Here is a 26,958-nt window from a genome sequence, read left to right as displayed (position 1 = left end):
TGATGTTGCCGGTGGGTAGCTTGCTTGCTTGGTTAGCTGCTAGAGCTAGCTGTTAGCTGTTAGCTGCTATCGGTAAGTGTGTTCAGCCAGGCTTTTCTGAAAATCACAAAGCAGCAGTTCCGTGTGTATTTGTAGCTCATCCATTTTGTGTGTGATAGATCTATCTGTTGTTAATGAGTAGGAGGCTTGGCGGTATCAATCTGTGTAGTAGATTCCTTAGCCGGGCAGGCAGCCTCATCCCCGGCTTCCTCCCCTCCCACAGCTGACAAAAATCCCCCGAGCACCGGTGGGTTCAGTGGGCGTCCTCCATGCCCTTCACGATAAATTGTACTTTATTTACTCCTCAATAATAGGTAATTCCATGTAGTTACATAGTTCCTGATATTGTCATAACTACTACAGTGTTCAATTACCTATATACCTCAAAAAAGCTACTCAGTGGTGCCTTTTTTTATTGAAGGTACTTGCATATTTGTAGCGATCAAGATTAAAATAAAAACTTGTCCGAATTCTCCATTTAATTACATTTTAAGTGTGAATGCACACTGACGTTTGTTTGCTATGGTGATCTTTCTCAGTCAGAATAAGATTTGTTCCAAGATTTGATTTGGTTCCTGTGGCAAACATGCCTTTTTATTTAGCATGTGTCGTACAGTCAGACAGTTTAGCATTATATCTTTAGATCCTGGATGGGTGTGTTTGTGTTAGGAGTTCTGTTCTTTTGTACATGTATACACAATATTAACCCAGGGTTATATACATACATATATATTTCTGCCGCTATTAAAAACTATTGGGCTCACACACACACACACACGTACTGCCCCATTAGTTTTGTAGTCTGGGATCTGGCTAAAACATCTGGTGGCTGAGGAACTTTTCAAAGTAGTCTTTGTCCTCACTCTGTGCATACATGTGTCTGTCAGTGTGAACGCTGGTGTGTGTTTGTCTGTCTGTAATAAGGGGCAGACATTTTATGGCGTCCCCTCAAATTAAAACTATAATTTAAAGGACTAACATGCTTGTCCTTTTTTTCATTAAAGCGAATAGCGACACTAACCTCTGCAGATTTGTTGCTTCTGGCCGTGTGGACTGGTTGGACTTGTCGGTTAGTACTGTAAAAAAACTTTAAAATAAAGATTACCCATGGATCTAGTAAGAGTAATTTATAAAAGGCCATCTGGCCTGTTGTGTTGTTTTATTCATGTCACCCTGGCCAGCTTCTCCTTAGCACAGAGACGTCAGGAAGAAAGCAAAGGGAGATATTACACTCTTCCAACTTGACTCTGGTCCAGCTTGACATTTCTGCCCAAATCTGAAAGAACCAGTCTAATGTAGATAGAGCTAACTGTCTCACCTGTTATCTGCACGATCGGGCTGAGCTTGGTTTTCTGATTCTGTGTAAAATGATCCTGCAGTAGCAGCTTTGGGCTTTAGAGGGTACAGCCCTGCAGACAGTTTGAGCTGATGCCCTCAGGGCGTTGCTTCAAACCACATAAACTTTGAAAGAAGCAGGGATTCATCTTCTCTTACAGCAGTTAAGAGTGCTTAATCTGCATTTTTAAAAGTGTAGAATTTTGTCCTGGTACAGAAACTTTAGTTTAATGTGTGTATCACATATAATGTATGGAATTATTTGATGTGAAATTGTAATGCCATGGGGTCGTCTCGGTCAACACTATTGAATGGGTTTGAACAGTGATCAGATTTAGAGGCATTCACTCCTTTTGTTGAGGTGCTTCATTAGACTAGCACTGTAAGTAGTTAGGATAATGTACTATTGCTGTATAGTATTGTTTACAAAACAGGAATCACAAAGCATTTATTTTTAGTCTTTTATACCTGTTAACTGCATATCTTTGTGTTTTGTAATATTGATCGGACAAAACAATAAATTTGAAAGGCTTTACCTTTTTGCTTTGGATAACTGATGACATTTTACAGTATTTTCTGACATTATACATAACAACCAATTTCCACACCTAAATTCCCGTCCTTACAGTGGACCTCGTATATTAAATCTTTGTACTAACAATAAACAAAAATCCATGGATTGTGACTGAGTAATATTTATTTAACATAAGTGCAGGAAGATCTAAATAAAATCAATTTTGCATCCATCAAACATACCAGTGTGTCTGAAATGTGGTTGGTTAGAGAGTTGAGACTATTGGTTTTGTTAACTTTTTGATTCATTGCACAGCCCTCATTGCAACAATGAGGCTGTGCAGCTTTTGCAGATTATTGTTTAAGGCAATACATCCAAACCACATCCTTCTTAAAACACTATAGTAGTAGCCTTAAGTGATAACCATATCAGGACTCATCTGCAGGGTCATTACCAGCAGTTGAAGACCGCAGATACATAAAATTAGTTACCATCGGCATGTTTGTGGATAAATAATACTTTTGACAGTCAGCATGTGTGTGTGTGTGTGTGTGTGTGTGTGTGTGTGTGTGTGTGTGTGTGTGTGTGTGTGTGTGTGTGTGTGTGTGTGTGTGTGTGTGTGTGTGTGTGTGTGTGTGTGTGTGTGTGTGTGTGTGTGTGTGTGTGTGTGTGTGTGTGTGTGTGTGTGTGTGTGTGTGTGTGCGCGCGCGCGCGCGCATGGTTAGATGGATGATGGAGGAAGGGAGGTGGTTCTTTTTTTAAATGGAAATTAAGGGGGCACACATCTGGGGGTCTTTGAGACTTTTGTGGGGTGAGAGGAGAAGGTGGGTGTCAGAGGCCCACAGTCAGAAATGTGTGTGTGTGTGTGTGGGTAGTAGGGGGTGGGGTTTAAGGTAGAATAGATGAAGAAGAGGGAAAGGGTAGTTTTTCAATTCTGGGGCGGTAGGAAGTAAAGAAAGATGGGATAAAGAGAGGTGTCTATGCTTAGTATTGACCCGTGGAGTGGGGAGAGACAAACAGGGATAGATGGATGATAGATTCATGGATAGAGGAAGGGAAGAAGAAAGGAAGTAAGACAGGGTAATGATAAAACTAGGCGGGGATCGACATGATTAGAAAAGGAAAAGGAAATGCTTAGATCAATAAGGTGGAAATAGAGTAAGAAAGTAAATAAACAAGGGAAGTAGGGATGGACAGAAGGACAGATGAGGAATCCATTTACATAGACAGGGTGGAGGAGGAAGGAGGAGGAGTGGGGCAGAGAAAAGGGGGGGAAAGATCACTAGCTCTAGTCAAAAACTTTACGGCTGACAGTTAAATTTACTTCAGGCTTGTGTGTGTGTTGGGGTGGGGTGCAAAAAGCCCAGTGGGGGGCATGGCGTTTGTTTTGTAACATGGCTTTTGGGCTTTTTAGTGCTTCACACACAAGTTGTCCTTTTCCTTTTTCCATTTTTGGCCATTTTTATTTAGCTGTGAGAATCTCTCTCTCACTGGTTTTAAAAAAAATCTTTTCTCCCTTTTGCTCTTTTAGACGAGTAAATGATTAGATTATAAATATGTCTGTTCAGTGAGTGAAGAGCATTGTTTGGTAGAGGTTCAAGAAACCAGGGCAAGACATGCCTTGACATATGAACTGGAACTTTTGTGATCTCTTCACTCAGCCACTCCCTCTGTTGTCTTGTGTTCCTTCAGTGTTCCGTTTATACCGGTATGTAAAATATAAGATAATGTTTGCTTTCCGATCCTTGAGGTGCACTTAATGCATGTTTTAACATATTTAAATAAAACCTCAAAGGTCTGTTGTGAGATAAGTGAAAACAAGAGCTGCTCATGTTTTTGTGATTCATATAATAAAAATATATTCAGGATTAGATTGGCAAGGTGTGGAGTAAGGAAATGTTCTAGCTTTATCTTTAAAAAGGGAGTCATGTCTTGAAGGATAAGATAAAACAAGTGCCTCTTGCTACGTTTTTCAGGATTTATTCCAATAATTTTGCACCCCAGGCCAAAAACTTCACTTAGACTATGCATGTGGGGTTTTGAAGTAAAGTGTTCTGAGGATGTAGAAAGTCTCTCCTGAGTAATAGTGAAGCGTGAGACAGCGTTCAATTTTATAGATGAAAGCGGAGGAGATGGAGAGAAGGAAAGATGGAAAGACAGAAAGAAACAGGAGTACAGAAAAACAGCATGTGGTGTGAAAAGTAACAGATCTGATCAGATGAGTTAGCATCAGCGGCTTAAAAAGTGAAACCAATGTTGTGGGCACCACACACTGTTCATAAGGGTGTTACAAATTTGATTTTAAATCAAAATGCGAAACAAGATTGGCTATTACCCAGTGTTTTTTCCCTCAACCCTGGCCTACTTGCGCACTTAAGGAAAAAACAAAACAGAAACAGCGTAACTTACGGCTGAGAGCATGCCGCTGACGACAGAGGGTGGCGCTAGCTTAACGGTAGCCTGCAGCTTGACTATTAGACACCATGGCCACGGCCAGAGTTGGAGATCACTGAGATACAATAGAAAATCCTTCTGCTTCCCTGAAGTGACGTTTGCCTTCCCTCTTGATGGGTTCTGACAGGAGTCCATGGTGCCTTCAGGTACACATTGTTAAATTACTGTTGCTTTCAATTGCGCCATTAAAAAAAAAAAAACGTCTGGGAAACTCAAACTGTTGTTGCAAAGTACGCTTCTCCTATCTAGTGTCTTGTATTGTGGTGTTGCTGTCCCTGTTCAACCATACATTCTAGTCCTTTATGGGTCTAGTCACCGTCTCCAAAATCTGGATATTGAATACATTCAATTTGAAGATGAGGGGATCTTTGTCCATCAGCCAACCTGTAGCTCAAAAAGTCATGAGATTTAATTATTTTTTATATCATTTTTTGGGTTAAAGACAGAAAAGGGGAGAGAGAATGGGAATGACATGCAGCAAAGGGTAACCGCCCAGGTAAGTGCTGAGTTTTTGAACATGGGGCGCACACTCAACCAGATGAGCTACCAGGGCGCCCCAATACAGGAGCCTTTTGACAGGATCTAGTGTGACGGGGTCTGAAGCACACAGTTATAGTTGCAGCTGCTTAGTATTGTGTTTAGTAATAATGTACTTTAAATATGGTTTGTGAACACTGAATGATAACCCTAGACTGTTAAGAATGAAATGGCTCTATAGCAATAAGTCAGGTTCTCGATCTCTTTGCAAATTACCATTGCATCATTGGAAACATTCCTCGCTGCAGTCCAGGAAAGCATAACATGCTTTGGCATTTAGTCACTCAATCAGATTTGTAGCTTTACAGGAGAATCTTATCAAAGGAAACTTGAACCTCGTAAGCACTAAAGTGTCTTCTGAATCAGTGTATTTGATTGAGACACCGAGTCACATCAAAGCATGTCTTAATTGCTGTTAAATTTTGGCATTACAAGAATTATACTGATAGTATGTTAATATTTGGCTTTGAATTACGGCTGGGCAATATATCGATATTGTATCAATAAATGAGGCTAGATATTGTCTTAAAAGTTTGGATATAGTAATATGATAAAAGTGTTGTCTTTTTCTGGTTTTACAGGCTTCAAAACAGTAAAGGGATGTGATTCTCTGAACCTGCCAGACGTATTGGCCACTTTTATATGAGATTTTACCCACTTAGTCATTGTATCCACATTACTGATGATTCTTTATCAAAACCATCATTGTGTAAATATTTTGTAAAAGCACGAATAGTCAACCCTATAATATTGCAGCAATATCGATATTGCAATATTTGGTCAAAAATATCACAATTTGAATTTTCTCCATATCGCCCAGCTCTCAATCTCAATTTTGATTCAATTCCAGTTTTTTTAATGGAGTCCAGCCTTGCATTGACATCAGTGAGGCCCTGAAACCTCCCAGTCTTACTTCCCGGTAGTGTTCAACAGGGAAACGCTGCTTCACTTGGCCAGCGTGCAGATAGAAGGGCTCTGGAAAGGAATATAAAGTCAACATTGTGGGTTGAAAATGTTCCGTTGTGTGCCTGTACAGTACGCGTGTGTGCGTCTTAAGTTTGTCCAGACATTTTTTCCCGTCGGGCCAGCCGCTTGCAGGAAACGTCCGATTCACCAGGAGTGGAAAGTGCGAGTTTGTGTGCGTGTGTGTGTGTGTGTTTGTGTGTGTGTTTATACAGAGAGAGAGAGAGAGAGAGAGAGAGAGAGCGATGTGTTGCAAGTGTGTAGCAGCATGTGCGTGGTTTAGTGTATTAGCGAGTCTGTGGATGTGCGTGCGCATGACTGACGTAATGTTTGAGCTTCCCCAGACAGAGACAAACCAAACCATGACACACGCACAGCATACAGGTGTGTGTGTGTGTGTGTGTGTGTGTGTGTGTGTGTGTGTGTGTGTGTGTGTGTGTGTGTGTGTGTGTGTGTGTGTTACTTTAAAATAATCAGATATGCTTGGCAGACTTGCAAAGGCTGGTGTGATGTTATGTTTGTGTTTCTGGCAGAGCTGGAGTTTGTTTTCCGTATTTTAGGAGGAAAATACAGCTAGGCAAGCGTCAACAATCAACATGTTGATTTATGCAGCTACTAGTTCCTTCCATTACGCCTACAACTACCACTGAAGCAGCGTTTGTTCTCCCATTATTTGTGATGTATGAGAGTCTTAGCTGTGGAGAGCAAGGTCAAAATCAACAGTCCCGTGTTGATTTATGCAGCTCTCGGTTCCCTGCTACTATCGTACATCAAGGCGAGACATCAACACCGTCCATGAAGGCGAATGCGGTTACTGTCCTGACTGTGGTTGGTGAGTTTAGCTCATCTACCAGCCACAGCAGCAGTTAACCAGTCTGAGAGAGCATCACATTTCTGACTGTAACAGCTACAAAAACTTTTTTCTTCCCAGTTCAAAAATGTAACTTTTAAGTTTGTTAAATCCTTTAGCCATTTATTTGTTCCTTTGTTATTTTAGTAAATAAAGAGAAACATGACACAGCTATTTTAGAGGTGCACTTGCTTTAATTCTCTCCTTTTTTTAACATGACAGCAAAAACCGTTTCAATTCCCCTTTTTAGGGTTATAGATGGCAAATAGTAAAACGTTGAGCGGCTAGCATGAACGGTTATTTAAGTCTGTAATATTTTTGGAGTGCCTTAAGTGCTAGTTGGTCTATTGTGCCTTCAATGTAATCACAATATTATTGCTCACAGTCTACCTGGTGGCCTTTAGGGGTGGCACGGTTCACACCGTGGCACGGTTTTAGGGTAACAGTTTTGGTTCCGTACGGTTCTTGTTATTTTTTCTTTTAACCTTTAACACTCCAGAAATATACTTCAGCATGTGATATATAGCCTAATTATCCACAATGTATGGTGATGGATACAGTATTAAAAAATAGTTAATATCATGTAATATTGCACAAACTGAATTTGACTAGGTGAGATTTTGATACAGCAAGAGGGACAACATTGAAGAGTTCAACAAGCTTTTTATGTGTTTGGCAAAAAAAAGGGAATGTGTATAGTCATCTACAGGAACTTATGTGCCTTTGTAGCACACGAAGATTGAAATATTACAGGATATCAATTGAAATAACTTGCATTTATCAAACTGCCAACTTCAGTGTAGCAAAAAGTGTTACAAAAAGTGTATCCTTTAAAAGAAAAAGAAAGGAACTCCCAAAACTCAGTCTTTTGAATAATTAAATGTTGAATGTTGAATACATTAAAAATATATTTTTTTTTTTTAGTCCTTTAAAAATAAAAAGGAAAGAGAATAAAACTACTATGGGCTGAGTTTTCCTAGTAACCTTAACAAAAAGGCTCGGGATGCAGCATATGTTGATATGATATGAAAATGGCTGGTGGATTTAAGACAAAAAATAATAATTTATTGAATGAATAAAACGTGTCTGTCAGCGACTTTTTGATCTTTACATTGTTAATTTCCTATTTTGTCCTGTCCTGGGACACACATTCATGCGCTTTGATAAAGTACTTATTGGACTTTAACTTTTCATTGCACTCACAATAACGAGCGTAGCTGTTATCATTTTAGGCCATCCTGTGTTTGTGCACGTGTCCGTCCACTTAAGGGCTTACAGGATTGAAACAGCGGCAGCTTCAGTGGCTTTAGAGTGAAAAAAACCATTACAGCGTACATTGATGTTAAAATGTATACAGTTTGGTAGGACTGTCTGAAATATTTTGCACCGTCTTTCACTGTACCGTTTGATTGGTAACTTGTCCACACCTCTTCTTTTGCGCAAAAGGGAAACGGACTGTCTGAGGTCACATACGGGCATGAGGCAACATTGCCCACATGCATGGAACCTTGCAACGCACACACATACACTCCAAACCGAGACAAGCGAACCAAACGGTTCGGATTTGTTCATGGACCGTGCCACCCCTAGTGCCCTTTGTTGCATGTCATTCCTTGCTCTCCCCCCATTCAAAATCTACTATACTGTCGGCTGTCAAAATTCCCCCAAATAGTCTAAATGAGACAAAAAAGTCAAAATTCTATAACCTCCGCCTGCATTTTGACATATTTGAATGTTGTGAATCATGCCTCAGCCTTCAGATCTGGCATATCCAATAACAGGCCAACTTTCACACTCCACAGGAAGAAGTGGACTGATACCATTCCTTTGATTGTTTAATTGCCTTAAGAGGCACTAAGAGGAACATGTCTATTACAGGGAAGCAACTTAGACGTGTGTCTGTCAGAACAAATTTCAAAGCTCAGGGTGTTGCTAATAGCGATGAATAGACAGACCACTCCCTTAAATTGAACCTTAACAACCCAGCCCAACTCAACTCAGATCAGGTTTATCAAGGTTTCTGATTGATGTTCACAAGAGTTTAAAATCCCTGGCATGATCCTGTTATGAGGTCAAACTTGATAAAGGAGTTTCTGTTTTTCTCTTTTGTTGTTTGCAGCAAATCGTTGCATTAGATAAGCTTGAGCAAAGGAAGCTTTTTCCCTATTTTACCTGGAAAAATGGGCAAATTATTGCACATAAATTCTCTGACCGCTTAAACAATAAATGGACTAATTTTTTTTGCCCAATTTTTAATGAACTGTAAATTGTCGCCAGTCTAAAATAATTCATTAGGAACTGTGCAATATTCTGTAACTGTAGACAATCATCACTACACCGTTTTGACATCAGCAGTTAGTGTCAGCTGCTCCTCAACTGCTGTTAGTGGGGTCCGTTGTCTGACATGTCCTCCGCTTTTCCTGTGTTTGCCTGCTGTTTTGCCTCTTATTCAGCTTTCAATGTTAAATCCATGTTGCAGAAGTGATGAGTCAACAACTGAAAAAGGAGACCTACTTTAGCTCTCCTGCCTTTCTGTGTATCCAGGGCAAACATAGTTGTGCTCTAGCTTCAATTTAGTTGTCTTGTTTTGGCATTCAATACACAAAACAACCAATTACAACCAATTAAGAACTTCCAGACATTTGTAAATTAAATAAATATATATGCAAAGTAGTTTGGTTTTTGATTACTCTAGCTAATTAATGTATTTGGAACAAGAGCAAAGGAGGCACACCCAAAACAAAAATAACTTTCAAATGTGGCGATGAACTCATGTAATCATGTTCTTTTTCCGATGGAGCTTTGCTGTACAGTTGTACAGTTTATTACTACAGTTAACTACTTTATTTCTGTGCTGTGATTTGTCTAAGGTAAACTCACAACTTTATAATTTTTAAAAACCAGTAAAAAATCTTTTTGCCAATCCCGTTTGTCTGCTTTTGATATTGGATTTCCTAAAATGTTTCTTAAAACTTCAAAAACCCTTCACGCTATCAATCAATCAAAACAACTATATAAACCTATAATTTTCATATGTAAAAACAAACCAATATGCATCAGAAAAAGGCCCTTATATCTGTCTGTCTGTCGGCCGCTCTGTTAGTTTGTATTGATACAAGATAAAGTTGTACTATTACATGCGAAGATCAGCATTGTGTATTTGAAATCCAAACAACAAAACTGACTAAAATAATCCATTTCAGATGTAACAGATGAGTTGAATATGAAACAATGTGCTCTCTGTGCTCTAATTGGTGGAATATGGAGCTTAACTCTTAACATCTAAAAATGCAGTGAGACACATCAAAAAGGCCTTTCAAAGACCATAATCTTCTTGGGCACAGAGGGAGAAAAAATCACTGAAAGATGAGGAAGAAACTAGCATAATTAGTTTGACCACCATGTCATTTGAAATGGCATTAGCAATAACAAATCAGAACACGATAAAGGATATGAACAAAGATAAATAAAATTGGTGTTTCATGGTAACAATAATTGAAAATGAATTTGATGGTTGTCAGCGTGCATGTATAGCGTGTGTGTATTTTGCTAGTAGTGAGACAGCTTAGCATTGGAATATGGGTACATGCATACACATGTGTGTGTAAGAGAGGGAGAGTTAGTGGGTTGGTATTTGTGTGTAATCATGTACGTCAGGCCGTCATGAATGGTGTGTTTGAGACAGAGCGGAGTGTGGAGTTCCTCGGGCTGGACCAAATTGGAAACAGAAAAACAAACATTCCCTAGGAACCCCCGCTCTCCATCCCCCCTCCCTCTCCAATCCCCCTCCACCCCCTCGTCTGCCGGCTAGTGGCGCAGTCCAACCTGTCTAGGACAATGTAACGGTCTATAGTCGAACTGGACCACACACGTTCGTGGAGGGGGGTCGGAGCGCAGGAGGAGGCGGCTGTGGTGGTGGGGAGAGTTGCGGGTGGGGTGTGGGGGGGGCGTATCTCAGCCGTAATGACAGTTGGAAAAACAGACAGAAGAAACATGAAAATAACAGAGAGCTCAGTGATTAGAGTGATGGGAAAGACAGTGATGGAGTGGAGGAAAAGTGAAACAGAGAGAAAAAATTTGATGGACATAAGATGTGCAAATGAGAGTTGTAACAGTGAGAGAAAAAGAGTAATGGAGAACAAAAAAAAATGAGAAGTCATTGTGGAGAAATAAAGAAAAGAGGTAAGGAGAAAAACAGAGGGGCAGGGAAAGAGCGATTTGAGTAAATGAGTAAGCAGCAGCTCGACTGAGTCAGAGCTCCACAGGGAAAATATTTAGTCACGTTCACTCTTTAAGAAAAAGAAAACTTCTCTCTCCCTTTTCTTTTCCTGTTGTGAGTACTACTAATGAGTAAGTTGCCCTCCAGTTATTCATTTTTTCCCTTTTCATTCTTGAAGAAAGCATTCTTACTTTCTCTCAGCTGTAACAGCTAATGCTATTATGTGGTCAATCGTCATTTTAATAACCTGAAGCGTGTGCGTGTGATTGTGCGTGCGTGTGTGTGTGTGTGTGTGAGTGAGAGACAGCTAGGAGGTTTTTACTGCCTGGAGAAATCACAATTACACTGAACAAGGTTACATGGAGACTTAAGTTTTATTTCAACATGTCTATCTATAACGTTTATATCCTCAGCAACACTGTTGCAACTTACTGTTTTAAGATGGGAGGGACTTTTAAAATGACTCATAGTGTAATACCAGTAATGACTCATAATGTGCTTTACTTTTCATGCCAGCAATCTTTTTTCTTCTCTTCTTTTCAAACAGAAGATATCCATTTTCAAATAATGACACACTCCAGTTCTCAAATGGCTGATGTGCTAATTTTCTACCTATAGTCCAAACAAAGTCAGACTGCATGTGGATGTGGTCAGGACCACACCGAACCAGGTGAACCGCTCAACAGGTATCCTGGGATATTAAATATGAAAATCCTTCCTTTGCATCCATGTCAGCTCTTTTGCTGTGTTCCTTATTTACTTCAAGTCATTTAAAGTAAATCAGCAGTAGTGCAATTTGTAGTGGGAATAGAAAATGAATTTAGTTACTGTTATGTCAAAAGGAAGTCATTTTGATATGCATGCACACACACACACGCACACACACTCACTAGTCAGACTGACCCGAGGAAATGGCTTTGTATAAGTACAGACTCAGATTTAGATTTGCGGTGAGAGGGAGAGAGAAGCAAGATGGATGGTAAGAAGAAGAAGGGGTGGCAGAGAGAGAGAGGAGTGGTACAGACAGAGAGGGTTGGGTGATTTCTGTGGTTGGGGCAACAAAAAGGGGAACTGAGAACTGGAGAGTCTACCATTTAACACTAGCATTACCAAATAGGGAAAATACAATTGTCAATGGCAACAACCTCTGGAAACTTAATATGCAACAAGGAATGTATTTATTAATTCCTGAAAATTGCTCGGTGATGACGGCTTTGTTCGGATTCATGCAGCAATCAATATAGAAATAGTGAGTAAAAATTGTAGACACGCAGAGAAATAGAGAAGTTGTATGCTGGTGCCACTGATTGCAACCACAGCCTGTAATTGTTTTCTAATTTGTATTAATTCCTTACGGTATATTTAGTGGCTTTTTTGCCACCTATTCATTGTCATCACATTGTACTGAACACTATATTAACAGATTTTTAGCTGACTGAGTATGTACGTACTACCAGCGTTTTGGTTTTTATAGCTGCTATTATACTGCACCAAGTCTATAGAGCTCCCCTCCCTTCCTCACAGCTACACAAGCTTGTTGTAACGAAGTGTTTGCTATTCATTGAACTCCCTTGAGTTTGGCCTTGCTCACTGCACGCTTTTTAAAAAGGCGGATGGTTCCCAGCTTTCAAACATTCCTTTTGTTAATTGCAGATTTTAGAGAAAAATATGAAAGAAAAAAATAATTTAGCAATAACAGGTTTCTTTATTTGAGAAAAGCTTGTTGATGCTTTCCTTTGTCAATGGCTTACACATTTTAACGTATTACAATACATAATCAGTGGCTTGGCGTCTTCCCGGGGCCTTAAACCAATTTTCACACGTGGAAGGCTTTGTCAGCTGTCAACTGTGGTGAAAATTAGGACAATTAGTGAGTTTGACTGGCTGGGGTTTTAGCAGGGCACTACATATTTTTTGCGTATTGTACAGCTTTGTTTAGCCATCATTTTGGATGTCTTAAGTTTGGACAAAATGTCTGAAGTCTGGCTCTAATATGTTCCAGTAAATGTTGCAGAATGTGCTTGTTTCTAATGCTGTTTGTCTTTCTGTCATTTTCCAGGCTGTTAAGGTGATGGTGGACTCTGACAACCGTGACTGAAGACCTAAACCAGAACCAAAAAAAAAAAAAAGTCTGGACAGCAAGAAGTGCAGCTTGCATACTATTTTGAACACGGATCTACAACCCATTTGAACTCAAAGCTGTATTGCACAGCTGTTAAGCATAAGAGGAGCAACGGCCCTGGACCAAAGGTTGCCGATGCTACATGGAGTTTAAGACCCTCTTAAACCAAAGTCAAAGAACGGACCTGTGTGGAGTTACATGGACCTGATAAAGAAATGGAGGGATATTAGTTTGGACCTGACGGCTGGGTTCTGCTTCCCATTATTGTGTGGAGTACGAAGGGCCAGTAGCTGAACTGTTGGCTGCATGCTGCTGGACGGACCGGCACGCCTTAGGGTCGAATCGAGCCGCTTCAACAGAGCTGATGCCAAGGCCAGGAGTCAGCCATGATGTTTTTATAACCTGATGATCAGCAGAGGTAAGACAGAAGGTGTTTTAATCCTGTCTTTTCTTTCCATTAATCACTCTATATTATGGTAAATAACTTTAATACCCACATTCACTCCATCACTGGGATTATATGACATAATAAATTTGACAAAATGAAATACTTTTTTTAAAACAACTTTTATTACCTTATCTATAAGCTATATGAAGTAGAATTTATAGTAGAATTTTTTGTCATGTGTTTAATATCCTTTTATTCCTTTTTATATTGCATATAATATTCATAGTAAAATACTTTTTGCGGTTATTATTTATTACCATAAATTTCTCAATTTGAGATCTATTTCATTATTGCTCATTGATTTAATCTCTGTTTGACTTATATCTAGATTTATTTTAGCTTTGTTCTATTTTATGTAGATTCATGAATACATAACAACAACTGTGCTAAATTGCAAATAATTTCTGTTTGTCATTTGAGACAATATGTGTGGGTTTGTGGTGTGTGTGTGTGTGTGTGTGTGGGTGCATTTTGGTGTGCTTGTGAGGCTCAGTAGATTTGTGTTATTGCCTTTAGCTAGAATAGGTGCTGGGGAGTAGTAGTTTACTGAGACTAAATAACTGATAATAGCTGATAAAACAGAGTCCGTGCTGAGCGACGGTACTCTGAGAAGTATTATGAAAAGCGGCTTTCAGTCATCACTGTTGGAGGAAGTGACTGTGTGTTAGCTGCTTGTTAGAGTGGAAAACTGTTTTCAGATTATTATCCACTAGCCAAACCTAAACGCTCCTCCATTGTGCCGGCTGCCCCACGGTTCAGTAAACCTGATAAGGAACAGAGCTCAATATTTCCTTTCTTAAAGTTTAGTGGTAGCATCTTGGTCAGCTGTTTGATCGGCTTGGTAACATCATATGTACTTAGAGCTAAATATGTAATTAATTGAGGCCAGCTATGTTTTGTTAAGTGAACCTAAAGGATTGTGCCGATTTTGCCTTGCAAATATTGTCAACCTTTACAGCAGTGGTAAACTAAATAAATACCAGTCAGAGGTAAACTCTTATCTAAAAGGATTGCTGGATTGGTTTTAGCTATTGTGAGCCTGCAGTTACAGGATGATGTTGTTTAACTGAACGTTATTGGGCCTGCTAATTTAATGTAGCTTAACATTAAGATTAAGTTAGATGTAAGAGCTTTATTTTAACTTTGAATACAAATCCATTTGTTCCTGACGTATAAAATTGTTCAAATTGAACAGGCCAGTGTTGTTTTTTATGCCTTTGAAAACACACTTTATTGCACTACAGGAAATGTAAAATGCATACAGTTGATGTTATTGTGTAAGTGTGAGCTCACAGTTGCAGTGGTTTGTGGCTTAGGGTACATTATACCTATAGCTGTGTGACTATTCTATTGTTTCTATTGAAATGTATCTATATGACAAACTGTCTGCCATTATGTGTGTATGCATAAAGGAGTAGAGTCATTTTATTGAGTTGTACTGTATATAAGAAAAATATGTGTGTGTGTGAAAGACAGAACATGAGTTTGTATATTTTTGTGAAGAAAGCACTTGTGTAAATATAGTGATGATGTGTAGCATGATGTACTTTTACCACCACATTTAGCTGAAACAGGGCTAATGTAAAGCTGTGCATTTAAGACACACTGATGCACATGCACACACAGGCTTTAGGACTGCTTCGATTGTTTTCCTCTGTTATCAGTTGTACCAACAGGACATGTGCACACTGCAATGTTATCCTCCTATACCTGTGTCACCACACAAGTGCTCTCTGTCTGTTTCCTTTTTCTTTCTCACACATACTCATGCGCTTTTGTTTTTGCTGTCTCTGCACTTTTCATTGTGAACTGTTTCTGCCAAAAAAATTGTGAAACCACAGTGTGTGTCCACAGTGAGTTTTCTGTAATAGAAGAAAGAGATGGTTGAGTTGCTGTTGAGTTTTGCAATTATTATTATTATATTGGGATAGTGAAAGTCTTTGAGAAGAATTTTCAATAATCTTTTACTACCTGTAAGGCCAAATCTCGTTTTTGGCTAAGTGGTAAATGGGGTGTCATTTGGGTGAGCTAACCCTTTAAGGGAAAACACAGAGAGGGTTTCCGGCTTGTGTTCATGCTCGTGTGTGACCACTACATGGTGTTGTTTGTGTTTTTTTAAAACTGCCTTTATTTCTGAATTTTTTTATTTCAGATTTTTTTTTTTTTAAGTTTTTGTGTATTTTTATGAATGTCTGTTATTTTAGTGCGTTTGTATAGATAAATGATTTGTGCATTTCTGAGTTGATGATCCTAGCCTTTTGCGCACATGCAGGCGGGCATATGTGCGTGTGTGTTTGTGTGTGCATGTTTTTCATTATGTGGATTGGTGGCTTTGCTTGGTGATGTTATTCAGCAGGGCGGATTGCTTTGAGCTGCTGGATGCTTTTAGCTGTGGTCTGTGTTTTTGTGTGTCCAACTGTGTCTATGTATGTGTATGTTTGAATTCCATCAACTATGTACAGTATATGCACATGTGAATGCATGCATGCTTGTATGTATGTGTGTGTGTGTTGTGGTATTATGTAGTCTTTGATGTGCTAGTGCAAGGCAGATTTGGCAGAGTTTTAGAAAACTGGAATGTTGAGTAGAGACAATTTAGTCAGGCCCACAAGCACGATTGACTCTCATGACACACACACACACACACACACACACACACACACACATCCCTTTCTTTCTTTTTTTGTGTCACCCTCTCACCGTCTGAGTGTCACCCTGGATCTTCCTCACCCACATAAACACCAACAGTCACAGTAGAACCTGGTTCAGTATGTCTCATTGTATGTAATCTACCTGTTGACCCATTTGCATAAAATGGGTCAACAGGTAGTTCATTGTGTGTCTAATGATATCATCTTCTCACAACCTTACTGCAGGCTGTACCGCAATGTCACACACACACACACACATCCACACGCACACAAACGCACGCGCACAGGTATTTGTGTCAGAGTTTTATACCCCATTCATCATTCCGTACAGAAGGCCACATAACTTTGCCCCTCCTATACACACAGGGTTTTTTCTTTGTCCCCCAAAATCCCAAACAACAATTAATTCTAATAAATTTCCATTAAAGTTTACTAATTATGCTGACAAAGATTAATAAAGGAGGTGTCGCCAGCTGTCAGGGCAATTAATGACTTAATTTGTTGGTTTGTAAATGATCGACTTGTTTAAAGGGCACTGAATCAATCAAAGATCAAAGTGACAGGTGTGTGTGTGTGTGTGTGTGTGTGTGTGTGTGTGTGTGTGTGTTTGCTTGCGTGCGTGTGTGTATGCTCTTTATGTGTTTGTTTACATTCTTGTGTTGTAGTTTTTTGTAACTATTGAACGTTGTGTTTTATACCACAACGAAGGTATATTAGCCTGACCATTGCCTTATCACCTTTTCACTCAATATTGAGGGGTTTTCCCAAGTAGTAACATTTTTCACCCCCCCCCATCCCCACCCCAACAGCGACTTCACTTTGTCCGAATTTATGTTGAATAACCTTACCTTGGGCCCTGTCAATGGAGCGCCTGTCCCAAAACCTTGTTAAATGTGGCAGCCATATATGGACCAGGCCTGTTTCATGCTCTTACACAGAGCCTAGTCGTCCCAACTTGGCTTCTAACTTTCCCTGTGGTTTATTATCAGTCTGTTTTAATGTTGCAGTAGCTCATTAGACAATATTAGCCTCCAGCTTATAGTATGTCTTATAACATAGCCTGGATAAGTTAAGCACTACACTAATGTAGAAAAAAATGTAAAACACTCTATTCATTTCCAGACCCAAAGTGAATAGAACAGAATAATAATGGTTACAAAAGTAACCATTATTACATGTGCAGTGAAATGCACTTGCTCCTCCCATCCACATTTGATTTAAAAACAAAACATTAACTGTGTCTTTTTTTTGAAGAGAGTGAATAGTGAATGATTGACACCTGACTGTTTGATCCTGCTATCAATGCAACATTCAACATCTATTGAGTTTTTACCATAGACTACAGTCCATGGTTTTTACTTAAACACCTTTTGAAATGCACTTGCTCCTCCCATCCAACTGTTCCACCTGTGCAGTTTGTCTCTAGGGACAACTTTACACAGCCTAAGCTGACTGGCATTTGTTGTCTTTTGGATTTTGATTTTTAACCGCTGGTTGTTGAGGGTGCTTTTCTGGGAAAAATCCATTAATCCATTAAGAACCGTTACTAGGCAAAGCAGGGGCAGTGACCCAGCCTAGTTTTCAGAGGTTTTACCAATTTATCTTCCTCCGTTTCTGTGTATGTAGCAGGGTTGGGATTGAAATCCATTAATCAGATGAGGTTAGCAACTGCCAATATAGCTAGAGACCAGACCCCAACTAGTGGTTCAGTATTTCAGCATATTATACCACAGAATTATACTCCAAGTGTGTTCCTGTGTGTTAGTGTGTGTCTGAGGCCGAGGTTCAGTGATATGTAAGTCTATGGACCCGTCTGAGCATGTGTGCGTTGGAGTTTATATAGGCTATATGTATATGAGAAACCAACACAGTTGAATAAATTTACTCTTTAAGGATGTTTGCTTGTGTGTTTGAAGCTACCTGTTTGTGTTTGTGTGTATGCAGCTTGTGTGTGTGCCTGCGTGTGTGTGTGCGTGTGTGTTCAGTTTGGCTACAACAGTGTGTTGTAGCCAAGTGAACAAGTGTTAACAAGCTTTGTGCAGACTGTATTTATTTAATCCATATGCTGGTGAACTATACAGCTGTGTGCTGCTCCTGGTATGTCTGGAAGGAAAAATCACTCCGCAATCGCAACCTTGTCTGAGGTACATACATCATTGCCAAGTCAGCCAACTTAAAGGAGCACTTTGCTGAAATTCAGAAGGTTCTACCATGCATTAGTCACAGGGAGGACATGCCTTTATTGGCAGTACTTGTAGCCTAGATGTTTAACTGTATCACTGTAGCAACTTTCACCATTCACTTAAACTACATAACCTGACAACATCAAAAGAGTTTGACTGCCAGCTCTCAATTATATGTATGCTGGCTTTTTTTATTTTATTTATTTGGTCTTTATTTTTGACATGACAGATGAAGACATGGAAGGAGAGAGAGGAGGAGAATGACATGCAGCAAAGGGCCACAGGTCGGAGTTGAACAAGGGCCGCTGCGTTGAGGAGTAAACCTCTATAAATGGGCACCTGCTCTACCAATTTAGCTATCTGGGCACCCATGAATGGTGGCTTTTATGGATTATTCAACATTTTATAACATGTCAGAATCTATGCAGATTCGAGTGAGTCAGAGTCCACTGCTGAGAAAATGCAACAAAGACAGGCAGAGACTCAGGCGGGGGCTGATAGTGCTTCTGCCAGTTAGGCAGCACCGGCTCCGCTACCAGCACACACCACTAAGCACTCACCGCTAAAGACAGAGCTGCTGGGAGATGACAGGCTAGTCAGTTAGCAGCCAGCGCAAGGAGCTAAAACAGCCAATATGCCTGGCAGCATCAGCACAACTTGCCAGAACAATATACACAGAGTAGCTGGGGGCTGACAGATAGTTCCAACTGGTAGTTTTTTTCAGATCCAGGTGCCCACCAAAGCCAAATGCAAGCGAGGCAGTCACCACGCTGCAGTGAGTCTCACAGTAGAAGGCTGCTTGTATTTGACTGTGTATCCAGTGCCAGCGTAGAGGGAGAACTGGTGTGTGGAACAATGTGGGCACAAAATTGTTATCAAAGATAAACAGGAAAAAACAAGCATTGCCCACAAGAACAAGAGAGATGTCTGCTGCGGTGGTGAAAAATTGAGGTTATGCTTACTTCTCACTTACCTAAGCTTCTCACATCAGTCATGTCTTTCCATTGACAATGGTTTATGATCTGTGTAGTTAGCCATTTTAAAGACATTTTCGCGCTTAATATAATGCTTTGAAACTATTTATGTGCTAATAAAAAATAAAGTAATATACATTGCATGTTTTGCCATCATACTTATAGTTATACTAATTCTGTATGTAGCACATTATACATTAAATAGTAAAACGTTTTTGACCCTTTTTTTACCAACACATTTTGCTCCCAGTGAGATGCTCAGTGTTGCTCTTTTTTCTTTGCATCATGTCTTACATAGGTCACTTATTGGGTCTAAATGAATCAGTGCAAAGTAAGTCAACCTGGAAAATCGGAAGTTCTTGACTTCAGCTGCTTCGAGTCCCTTGGATACGTTTGACTGTAATAACAAACACTGTTGAGTTTTACTCCTGAATCCTTTCCACTTGTTAGTAATAGAACATGAAACACTCCATAATGTTAAGAATATTGGAGGACCTGCTGTGTCTTCGACTACATGAGGAAAAAGGGCCTTTTAGAGATTGGCAGAGAACTTGATTTTCATACCTTTACAGAAAATAAAGCTGTGACTTGTTTTAAAACACTAGTACAGTGCCTGTTGAAAATGTGCCTTTTTGGAACAGGCCGATTGCTTGGCCTGTGGTATTGCTGCTTGGAGAACTCTTCAAAACCAAATTGTACCCCAAAATTACTTACAGACGTACCCCAACCACTTAATATGCAACTCCACTCTATAGCCTACTGCTGACCTGCTTCTTTACCTGACAGAGAACATTGCAGATTCAGAATGTAATCACAAAATATCACAATGAAAATTTGGAGTGATCAGACATTGGCGCCATGGACTCGTATCCACCCGGACCATTATGAGAGCTAATCAACACATATGCATTCAATCACCAGAACCGGACAGGGATTGTGTGCGCGCACACAGAGAGATAGAAAGTAGAGGGACAATGTTGTGTATAGTTAACCAGCAGAGGTGTTGATTTACATAGGGTTAGTAGCTTGACGGTTAGCAGTGAAGTAGGGGATTTGATTCGCAGGCGTAATTTGGCAATGGTAACGTTTAGTGTTGTAAGTTAGCAGTAGACCTGATTAACCCGAATGATTGGGAATGAAATCACCAGGGTGATTTTGATGAAAAACTGATGTGTGCGCCGAGTTCAGCTCAGAGATTTTGACCTGCTAGGCCAGCAGGTAACGAATGTGTAGTGTAGCCTAAATGTCCGAGGCAACCTCAGTGTGACAAGTAGGGAGGATCAAAACCCAGAGACAGGCAGGCAGATTAGTTCTTAGTTGTGGATTTATTCAACAAAAAACAGGGCATACAAAAAGGAATTTACAAATTAAAAAAACAAAGTCCAAAATTCAATAACAAAAATCCAAAAAGAGCACAATTACCTCAGGAAAACCGCAACTGGAACACACACTGGCAGGCGAGAGCAAACAAACAGATCTGACAAGCAACAAAGGGAGCACAGACACTAAATACACTGGGTAACGAGATAACGAGAGGCAGGTGTCAAAAGGGCTGGGAAACAGGTGAAAGACATCAGGTAGCCACAAGAGCGGAAAAACACAGGAAGCAAAACTAAAGACTAGACAGCACAGAAAACCAGACTATCAAAATAAAATAGGAAACAGAACATAGAGACACTCAAGGGAAACACATGACAGAAACTACAACACAAGACCGGGGAAGAAACTAGGACACAAGCACAAGGATACAAGACAGAACCAAAACTACTAAATAAAGAGGAACAAAAACAAAGAAAAATACCTAAACCATAACACTTCATGATTTGACCAAGTGATTAACCAAAACATGCTACAGAGTCTGATAACTTTAGACAACATAGGGAACTGAACGGGAGCTGGACGAGATTCAGGAGTCTTTCTCTCTGGATTTTGCAGGACAGGACTTTTTTTTTTTTTTTTTTTTTTTTTTTTTAATACAGATGCCTTGCGCTTTATTAGTTAGATTATTACTGTTAATGTCTTCTTTTTTTCAAATGTTAATTTGGGGCTTACCTTTTAATATAGTGCCAGTGGATGGACATGAAAGGGGGGGCAGAGAGATGGGGGATGGCACGCAGCAAAGGGACGCAGGTCGGAGTTGAACCCGAGCCGCTGCAGAGGATTCAACCTACATGGGGCAACACTCTTACTGGGTGACATAGCGGCCGCCCCACTGTTAATAACTTCTAATGTGTTGGCAGCATACCATATTGTTAGAAATGCTAAGAAGGCCAGCACTGAATTGAACTGTGAGTAAGAGACGGGGAGAGTTATGGTGGTCTCAAGGCAGACTTAATAAGGAAGTGTCTGCGCTTTGTTTAGTTTAGATTTGCTTAAGTTTGGCATGTGATTCTGCTTCAGACGTCTACTGTCCAAGTTGCTTTTATGTAATTTTTTAATGTATTTGTTTATGTTGTTGTTTCTTGTCTCCAACGGTTGGATGTTTGTCACTCTCTCATTGTGATTTTTATTCAGGCAAGTGCAGCATTTGAAATCTAAAGGGGGAGAAGGCAGTCCATGGTAAAACTACACTTAGTGAAGCATTCAGCTCTGCCAGTTGTTAATCTTGCTGATAGAAATACATACCTCTAATGATACCTTTTTAGTCCATGAGAGCTATACCAACATTCTGATGGTAGTATGGTAAACGGTCGTCATAGTTTTTACTTTATAAACTTTTAAACTTGTTGCCACACTACAGTATAGCCAATCACAGCGATCCCTGATCTGAGATACATTTTCCATCTACTGCAGGAATGGATATCTTGGGCACATTTATTTCACTTTAGGAGTCTAGAGCAGGTTGATAGACATACCATTCAACTTACTTTTCATTGTTTTTTGGATAGCTTCATGGTCTAATGCCAAACAAGTGAAATATTAGCAGTTATATTAGTCATGATAACTAGTCAGGCTCCATTCTGTGGTGCTGAAGAGTTCCAGCTTTTTGCAGACATCTACCCCAGCTGCTTAACGGAGCAGATTTACAACTGCCTATGTTGGAATATTAAGTTGAATACCTACTTTTAGACTGGGGAAAATAACTAACCTCTCTAATGGATAAGTGCCTTAGAATGCTTAATGCTGAGCCTGTGTGTGTGTGTGTGTGTGTGTGTGTGTGTGTGTGTGTGTGTGTGTGTGTGTGTGTGTGTGTGTGTGTGTGTGTGTGTGTGTGTGTGTGTGTGTGTGTGTGTGTGTGTGTGTGTGTGTGTGTGTGTGTGTGTGTGTGTGTGTGTGTTAGGTAATCTCCATGGCAGGTTCCTTGCCATTAGTGCACTACTGAACAAGGCAGCAATTCATTCAGCAGGTTTAACTGTCTGGTGTGTGTGTGTGCGGGGCAGGTTTCAAAGTGCAGAGTGTGTGTTGTTTTTAGAGAATTGTTTCCGTGCGCCTGTCTGCACCATATGGCCCAATGTGGAAAAAAGGCCCCTTTAGGGGTGTGTGTGTATGTGTGTGAGAAAGAGAGAGAGAGAGAGAGAAAGTGTGTATTTGTGTCAATGAATGTGTGTGTACAGCGGTCTGGTCTGCCCAGGGTGAAGCTGTAAAAACAAAATTGTCTTGAGAAAAAGAGACTACATAGCTGTAGTGATGTCAAAAACACAATTTTCTCTTTCTCTCTCTCTCTCTCTCTCTCTCTCTCTCTCTTTCTTTTCCTCTCTCACACACACACACAGTTACTGTTTTGATTCCCTATTATTTTGTTTCTCACAGTTTTTTTCTTGTGTGTCTTATTGACAAGTCTAATGCAGATTTTTACTCAAATTATCACTTTCTATATCTACTTTGATAATTACTTTCTTTTTAATCAACTTGTTTTTCACCACTCTCTTGCCATTTAATTCTATTTTCTCTTTTGTGTTGTTCTCAAATTGGTGAAATTAATCACTTTACATATTCTTCCAGTAATCACTTTCTGTTCTCTTCTTATTTTTCATTTGTCTCTTAAGTTTTTCGCTTGTCGTTTATTTTGTCTAATTGGCGTAAACCTCAGGGCTGTGGTAATGACTTCTGAGGTTAACGAGCTTCTGCTAACAATCACTCACTCACTTTCACACAATTTCACACACACACACACACACCGGAGTTACTGCGCACACACACATATGGTCACACACACACACACACACACACTGACCCGCAATTTCCACCGGTTGCAGAACTGCTGCGTGACGGCTCCGTGCACCACCGTCCGCCAACAACCAACCGGTCCGGATTTGCTGCAGAACCGCTGCGGCCATGACTGACAGCTGAAGTCTCGAGGACCCACAAGATCTTACTAATTCATGTAGAATAGAACCACAAAACCAACAACAGTGTGTTTCCATCCAGAGGAGTAGAGAGGAAACAACTCTGTGCTGTGTTTTCAAGGTGTACTGCAGGGAAATATGATCCACCGTGAGAACAGTCTATTTTATTTAAAAAAATAACCAGATTCAGGTTTTATTTTGTTTCTGTCTGTCGTGTGCTGATTTTCTGCGGGGCTCTCCGGCATCCGGCAGAAATAGAAGCTCTGCGTATCTGCGTGGAACGGAGTCGCAACGCAGCCGTTCCACAGTCAGTGGAAATACACACATTGACTTTAATGGAAACCTAATGACTCTGCCGCCGTTGCGCAGCGGCTCCGCAGACGTGTCGCAGCCGGAGTTACAAAATTAGGAGTTACAGCATGTACGCACACGCATTCTCAAGTAAACATGTAAATACACTGTCCACGGATGTAAGCATGTAGTTACAAACACGTACCTGCAAGGATACACACACGCGCTCTCATTACAAAATCTGTGAGCTGTCACATTTAATTCATGAAGTTTGCTTAACTTTGAGTATTGCATCTGAAGTTAAAGGCGCATTTGCAAGAAATTAAAATCTTGTACTAAGGTGTGACATTTCATAAGTAATGTTTGCTTCTTCTTTAACATTGTACAGCATATCGACACCTTTCTGAAATAGCTCATACACAATCAAGTTTAAAAAGATAAATGTAGCTGTCTAGAGGAAATATGAGCTCCTGTTAATTTTCAGGGAATGATGGAAAGCTTGATTAGGAGAGAATAATTGTAATGGCTTTTACCAGTTTTTACCAAGGAAGATTCTTCATGAAGCTGACGCAGTAACTCCCCCCCTCACAAACCCACTTATTTACATTCTGCAGCCGCATGAAAAGTCAAGCCAGTTTGGATCAGAGCATGTAAGGTGTCAGCATACTACAATCGACACAGCCGGACAGTCAAATCATCACGTCTCACCCTTCCCTGTGATTGCAGACTTTGCATAAAAACACAAGGTGACAAGTTAACTACAATTCCCAAGGTCATTCAGTCACAAAACTTCACATTTGTATTAAAAGCAGCGCTAATAGCAGGTGAAAACTGAAAGGTACACTGTTACAAAGACTGTGATAACACATTCTGTAGCTCAGATGAATTCAGCTTTGCATACATGGTCAATTTTGATGAAATTGGTAACAATTGTACAAAGTTCTGTTCATAACTGCAATGACAAAGCAGTTTTTATTAGCTCCAGCTATGATTTGCACCTCTGACCGGCTTCTTCATAGCAACTACAGCTCAGTTTCATTGGTGTTGTAGTATTAGGGCCATCCGCCCGGCCAAGCTGATGGGGATTTCTCAGACACAAAGCTGAAATAATTAAAACTAGTGGTCATAACACACACGTTTAGCATTGTCCAAGAGACATTTTGTGTTTCTGTGTAAAATAACTTCAACAATATCAGTAAAAGAAAAAAATGTATATGGTAAGTCAGATTAGAGAAAATACAGTTTCTTCCACTTTAGAAATAGACTTATTTGTCTAATTTCATTTCTCCTACCATCAGTCATCACATCAATTTTGGCCAGTCTTGGATGATATTAGATTGCAAAATCCTTTTTTGAATATGTACTAATTACTAAATTATTATTTATTTTGAGTCATTAGAAAGCTATACTGCCCGTCAGCATGAAGCCCTGTTGTAACGCAGGTGTCCAACACCTCCATCTGGTCAGTCTTTTTCAAACTTTCCTTAAATTCTGCAACATATTATGGATTTTCGATGTGTAGATTTGAGATGCTAAATTCTACTAAGCTTTATTGATGATTGGAGTCTGACTTAAGTCTTGACTGGAGTCTCCTGCTAGTTCTCCTGGTGTGAACTCTGCTTTAATCTCTCTCTCTCTCTCTCTCTCCCCTGCTCTCTCTGGTATCTTGATATGGTCTGTGTTCTGCCGTGACTTTTAAACATTTACATTTCTGCTTTCAAGTGCTGTTTATATATGGCTCTTATCTGCTATCTAACACACAAACACACAAGAGCATTCAGACGGGGACGGACGGTGAATCAAACCTTTAGTCGCCCTGACAGCAACACTGTTGCTATGTCCATAATAGGACAGGAGGAGAGAGAAAGAGGAAGGCCGTAAGAAAAATATGGCTACATAGACAGAAGGAGCGGGGAGGCAGATAATTTGCCACCAGAGTGTTTTGTTGTGAGGTGACGTGAGGTTTGGAACTTTGGGGACTTGAGCTCACAGGCTTTTTTTTGTGATTCTCCATCGATCCCCTGTTGTGGAGTCTCCGCCACAGAACAGCCCTCCTGGGACTGGTTGGGATTTGGTGTCTTGCTCACGGGCGCAGGGGGGATTCTTTCAGTCACAGGGGAAATAACCTGGTCTTCTGGTTGAAGGTTGCTGTAGTCTTAAGTCACTCTGCCACCCTGTTCTGCTACCCTTGGCTTTTGTGCGTGAACGCTTCACTATAAAACAAAGAGGCCAGGCTGAGACCACTCTGTAGGACAGGACAATACCGGTACCAGGGCTGGGCACTATGCATACAGAGGTGGTTACGTCACTGGTTCCCAAACCTTTTAGGCTTGCAAAACAAAATGATCAATCATCTTGAATGTTTTTCGCAAATTGCATGTCAATCCATCCAACAATTTTTGACTTAACAATTTCACTTAAAACCACAAGTGTCAGATTAATTGTGGTGCTCAAAGAGTGTCTGAGGATTAACAAGGTCATTAAGATCGATGCTCTGGGGACCATGTATGTCTGAACAACATTTTATGGCAATCAATCCGAACGTTTTTAAGATATTTTAGTCTGGACCAAAGTGAGGGCTGACTGATCAATGTACAGAAAGCCAGGTCTTAGAGCCATGCCACTAATAAGTACACATCATTGCAAAAACATGTTTTTCCGAACCTTAACCAGACCTGCACCAGGTTTCTCACAGCTGATTCTTATCTCTAACTTTTGTTTTATTCTACAGTAAAAGAAAAGACAATTTTACCGTAGAGGTAGTACGACATCAGGCAGGGGTACTTTTTTATTTCCCCTACTGACACATTGTCAGATGGGTAGAAATCAACAATGTATTTGTGGTTTGACAGCAGTGATTCGTTTATTGAGAATGGTTGAATGTATTGCTTCAGGGAGATGTGTCAATAATGGCAGGATGATAGAGCAAGGTTGGCCCATGTGGAGAGAGAGAGCGAGAGAGATGACACATAGGTGGAAAGAATCTCATCCCTGCTTCTGTCTCACACTGGCTCTCTTTCTCGGTCTCTGACACATTTGCAGACTTTAATGTACACACACACACACACACACACACACACACACACACACAC

General features: G+C 40.2%; 1 protein-coding gene across 4 annotated transcripts in view; it reads left to right on the top strand.

Moving 5' to 3' along the window:
- trps1 (trichorhinophalangeal syndrome I) overlaps positions 1-26,958 on the top strand; it is a 110,213-nt gene that overhangs the window by 8,819 nt on the left and 74,436 nt on the right. For 3 of the 4 annotated variants that reach the window (XM_034891673.1, XM_034891674.1, XM_034891675.1), the window contains exon 2: positions 12,971-13,451. In XM_034891673.1, coding sequence (XP_034747564.1) covers positions 13,439-13,451 — 13 coding nt within the window. In that variant the 5' untranslated portion in view covers positions 12,971-13,438. Of the gene's footprint in view, positions 1-11,486; positions 11,582-12,970; positions 13,452-26,958 lie in introns of those variants that run through there. The other variant, XM_034891676.1, reaches the window with a different exon arrangement.

The sequence above is a fragment of the Etheostoma cragini genome, chromosome 14, assembly GCF_013103735.1.
Source record: "Etheostoma cragini isolate CJK2018 chromosome 14, CSU_Ecrag_1.0, whole genome shotgun sequence".
NCBI classification, from domain to species: Eukaryota; Metazoa; Chordata; class Actinopteri; order Perciformes; family Percidae; genus Etheostoma; species Etheostoma cragini.
The sequence above is the reverse complement of the archived record's forward strand: the minus strand, read 5'-3'. Positions and strand labels throughout refer to the sequence as shown.